Here is a 4,642-nt window from a genome sequence, read left to right on the forward strand (position 1 = left end):
ACTGGTGGGTGAAATAGAGACTATGGAGAAAGGAAAGGAAAACCCAACCGCCTTTATCAAGGCCACTCGCATGCCATGAAAATATACTCTTTCACTATTGCCAGGTGTATTTTTGTCCCTGTGCTTGTGTGTATGTGTTTGTTTGTTTGTTCGTTTGTCAAAATATATATTTTGTCCAATTAAGGTATTTTTGGTGTGTGTGTGTGTGTGTGTGTGTGTTTGTGTTTCCTTGTCCCCATCAACTCTTTTGTTGTATATGTGTTTGTTTCACATAGAGATTTTAATGTGTTATATTCCGCAAGTGTCATCAATTGCATAATAACATTGTTCGAATTTATCTCAGCGGCGTACTACTCCCCTCCTCCTCTGACAAAATACATGGTTGGTTCTTGTGCAGAGAGTCTCTTGTACTCCATATATAAGACAACAGTCGAAAATGTTAAAGGTATTTCTTTAATTTTTAAAGTTTTTCTTAAATTGCCATAATAGTTTTTAAAATTACTTTTTTTTTAAAAAAAACTGTTTCTACCGGGTTGATGTCAAACATGCTGGGTTGCTATGATGCTAAACAACATTAACTGAAACATGTCACATTGAACATCATTTATTCAAAGTTTGACAACATTAAATGAAGCGATTTCGAAGTACGTGTTAAAATTTTGTTTCTCGCTTGGCAGTCATTGGTACCAATATATATATATATATATATATATATATATATATATATATATATATATATATATATATATATATATATATATATATATATATATATATACACTATGTCACATTACACAATGAGTCCTGACAGGAAACACAAGCCCCTCGCCATGTTGCTGCTTATTTGTGATCCATTTGGTTTGCATACTTTGATATATATATAAGCACACGCTATGTCGCATTACACACTCAAAGCACACACTATGTCACATTACACAAAGCACACACTATGTCACATTACAAACTCATAGCACACACTATGCCACATTACACACTCAAAGCACACACTATGTCGCATTCCATACTCAAAGCACACACTATGTCACATTACACACTCAAAGCACACACTATGTCACATTACACAAAGCACACATTATGTCACATTACAAACTCAAAGCACACACTATGGCACATTACACACTCAAAGCACACACTGTCACATTACACACTCAAAGCACACACTATGACATATTACACACTCAAAGCACACACTATGTCGCATTACACGCTCAAAGCACACACTATGTCACATTACACACTCAAAGCACACACTATGTCACATTATACACTCAAAGCACTCACTATGTCACATTTCACAATCAAAACACACACTATGTCACATTACACACTCAAAGCACACACTATGTCGCATTATTGTCAGATTGGTTACGGCCAAAGCATGTAGAAAAACCCTCTCAATGTCTACAACTTTGATCTTGACGGCTGCATCAAAACAATGGGATATGACTCATACCCGAGGCTTTATGTAACCAGACTATCACACAACACATTATATGCCCATCTCGTGAACTTTTCCCTACCAGTGACTTTGATCTTGGAATTACAAACCCTCTAGTTGCATCATAAAGTGTGAAACTGTATCAACTTTCATTAAAATATATGAAGTTGTTAAAAAGCGACAGCCTAGATAAGGAAATGGGCCACTGACCTTATTTGCATTTTTAACTTAACGTTTGGGACAGAGCATATGACTATGAATACATCAGACACTATTAAGTCTAGATGTATAGCAGGCTAAAGTTGCAAGAAATACCTTTATTGGTTCAAATGGTATACCTGTACATGGACAGAGGTTGCTGGTTTGCATTTTCCCAGGCTGTGACCTTACGCTCGAGACTGAAGTCATTGCTATGGTGTCGCTAATTATGATACTTTAACAATTATCCTTCAGAGAATTCACAAAGTCACATAATTACAGTTTCCCATGCCTTGCTGTGTCCTCCTTAGACTACTCGATCCCCGGGGCCCCGACTTTCCCTATAAAATTATATCGAACAGTACTACAATTCTGACTTGTCCAGCATTTGGCTTTTAATTTTTATTTTGTTTAAGTGTTCGCAGTCCAATATCAGATGTAAAAGCACAACAATACATGGTCTAGTCATTGTTATATTTCGTTTTTAGAATCAAATTACTACTCTCCCCCGACTTGCTAATCCATTCATATTTTCATTTGTTTCAATATTTCAGTATCCCTACAGAGATCAATACAAAAATATGAATGGACCAGTTTTCGCTTATTCATGTCTTGTTTTTTGTTTTTTTTAAGTTGTTGTATTCATACGCCAGATTGTCATACATAAAAGCACGAGTTGTCTAGTGCATTTTAATTTTGATTTTCCATATTTTCTTATATATCTCTTTACGGGATATAAAGCGTACAATTTTGAGTAATCCAGGCTAGCATATATTTATTACTAAATCAGACATTTTAAGCCATTCTCGAAACCAACGGCATCCATTTTCGAACAAATTTGAAATACGATTTACAACGAATACCAAAGTCTCTTTTTATATTATTTGCAATCTTTTCTTAAGTACTGGAGCACGTATCTAAGACCAACAATAAGTATTTGAGGTTAAAAGGTAATGGTTGGGCTCCTTTATATTGGTAGACTTATTGTGATGTGAATAAATACGGAATAAAGGAGATACTAGCTATTGTACTTGGAATATTACACTGAATATTTCTTTTATCCCCTATTTATGAATCTGTGCAGTAAAACTTTACACTCATCACGAAACTTTTTATCCATGAATCCGTAGATGATCGGGTTGGCAAAGCTGTTCAGCAAGTAAAGTGTCCTGAATATCTCGAAAACGTCTGCTTCAGCCATGCTCCAGGTCTTCGTGAAATTTTTATCAGACTGGAAGGTGATTGTGATAACGAAAAATGGAATGTAACTGATAATGAAAGTTGCAGCCACAGCGAACAACATTGTTTTGCGAGTTTTAACGGTGGACTTCAGCTTAATATTATTCTCGTTGGAATCATCCTCCTTCGTCAGAACGATATGGGTTGAAACGTTATGTTGGGCCTTCGAAGAATACAAATGGCCAGATCTGATAGGAGATCGGAGAGTCATTTCCAGACCGGCTCTGTGAGTCTTCACTCTGCGAACAATCAAAATGTAACAGATACAGACGGTTACCAGTATCACAATGAAACAGATGGCGAGAAACGCTTTGTATATTAATGGAAATGGTGTGTTCTTATATTTGTCTTGAGTTAAGCATTCGATGCCTGTTATGTTTTGTCTCTTTGTCTCGACAGTGCTTTGTCCATACAAAACTACAGAAGGGAATGCCAAAAGGACACCAATGAGTCCGGACAGTAAACACAAACTCCTCGCCATGTTGCTGCTTATTTGTGATCCATTTGGTTTGCATACTTTGATATACCGTTCTATTGCGATTATCATAACAGTTAAGCCTGAGCAGGTTGCAAACGAGTAGTTCATAAATCGGTGTGCTTTACATGCGGCAACGTTGTAGAAGACGTATCTCTGTCTCGTCGCAGCAATCATGAACGGTATTCCAAACACGTCAAATAATAAGTCAATGGTAGCCAAACATAAGATGAAACAACGATGATTAGAGGGTTTAAACTTGCATTTGAATATATACAATACCAAGCTGTTGCCAGCGATTCCAATTGTCATGACAACCACGAGGATCACAACAGCTGGAATTATGACATTAAAATGTTCGTCATTGATCTCCTCCAGTGTCCAGATCATGCTAGGTGAGGTTTCTTCCAATGATGAAATCATTGTGCTCGGGATCAATAGAAGAGAATGATTATGGGCCGATAAGTATGAAATCGCATCAGAAACTGAAAAAGAGATGTTACTATTAAAAAATGAATACTAGAAAAGAAATTTATTGAAATCAGTGTTCGATGATACGTGCAATCCATAGAAAAAGCTCACCATGTTAGTTTCGAATTTATAGATTCATGCCTATTCAAGAACATTTGATGACATTTTGAGGTGAACAGCATCAAGCCTACAACTAAATCAAAGCAAGGTCAATCGACATTCTTATTCCTAATCGTCTCGCTGTCATTGAAGTTGGAACAAGTTTACTAATACTTTTGTATTGTATTGGCACCGAGTAAGTTCTGGATATTCTGTCTTCCGGTGTAAGGGGTCATAATCAATCTTACACCGGTAGGATAAAAAATGTCATGTTGGTCGTTGTTTACCGATGTCACCACCATAACAACAACGATACAATAAAGCTGAAACGAAACCTCGATTTTCATCATTCGTCAAAGTGCTTTGTTTATTTTCGCGATCTCTCCTTGAAACCGCAAGATCGTTCAAATTGTCTCCTCCGTTTGGTCATGTAACAATGTTACCTCCGCGGTACTTTATTCTACTTTTAAAAAGCAGTTCAGGCTGACCGAAGTTTTCCGTTCTTCATGCAATCTCAGCTGTCGATGAAGCTATTTTGTTCTCGGCGGTATTGAAAGATGCTTTCATGCTACGTGATACGTTTTAAGAAATTTAGAAATTTCGTATTGAAAATTTGTACCGTGCTCACTATTTCAGTTAACACAGGCTACCATCTGATGCACGTTTAAAGATATCAGGTGAAAACTTCTGTATAATTTATG

The 4,642-nt window shown here is 36.6% G+C and overlaps 1 protein-coding gene across 1 annotated transcript; it reads right to left on the bottom strand.

The window, feature by feature from the left end:
• Positions 1-809: 809 nt before the first annotated feature.
• On the bottom strand, positions 810-3,841 carry LOC149797029 (rhodopsin, GQ-coupled-like). Its single transcript, XM_089960328.1, has one exon. The coding sequence runs from the start codon at positions 3,792-3,794 to the stop codon at positions 2,715-2,717; it is 1,080 nt and encodes a 359-aa protein (XP_089816454.1). The 5' UTR covers positions 3,795-3,841; the 3' UTR covers positions 810-2,714.
• Between the last annotated feature and the right edge of the window lie 801 nt (positions 3,842-4,642).

This window comes from Sinohyriopsis cumingii, chromosome 6, assembly GCF_028554795.1.
Source record: "Sinohyriopsis cumingii isolate HCF-2022 chromosome 6, ASM2855479v2, whole genome shotgun sequence".
Lineage (NCBI taxonomy): Eukaryota > Metazoa > Mollusca > Bivalvia > Unionida > Unionidae > Sinohyriopsis > Sinohyriopsis cumingii.

Bases quoted from the DNA above. Each gene is read 5' to 3' on its own strand.
- LOC149797029 (XM_089960328.1), bottom strand. From the start codon at position 3,794: ATGATTTCATCATTGGAAGAAACCTCACCTAGCATGATCTGGACACTG.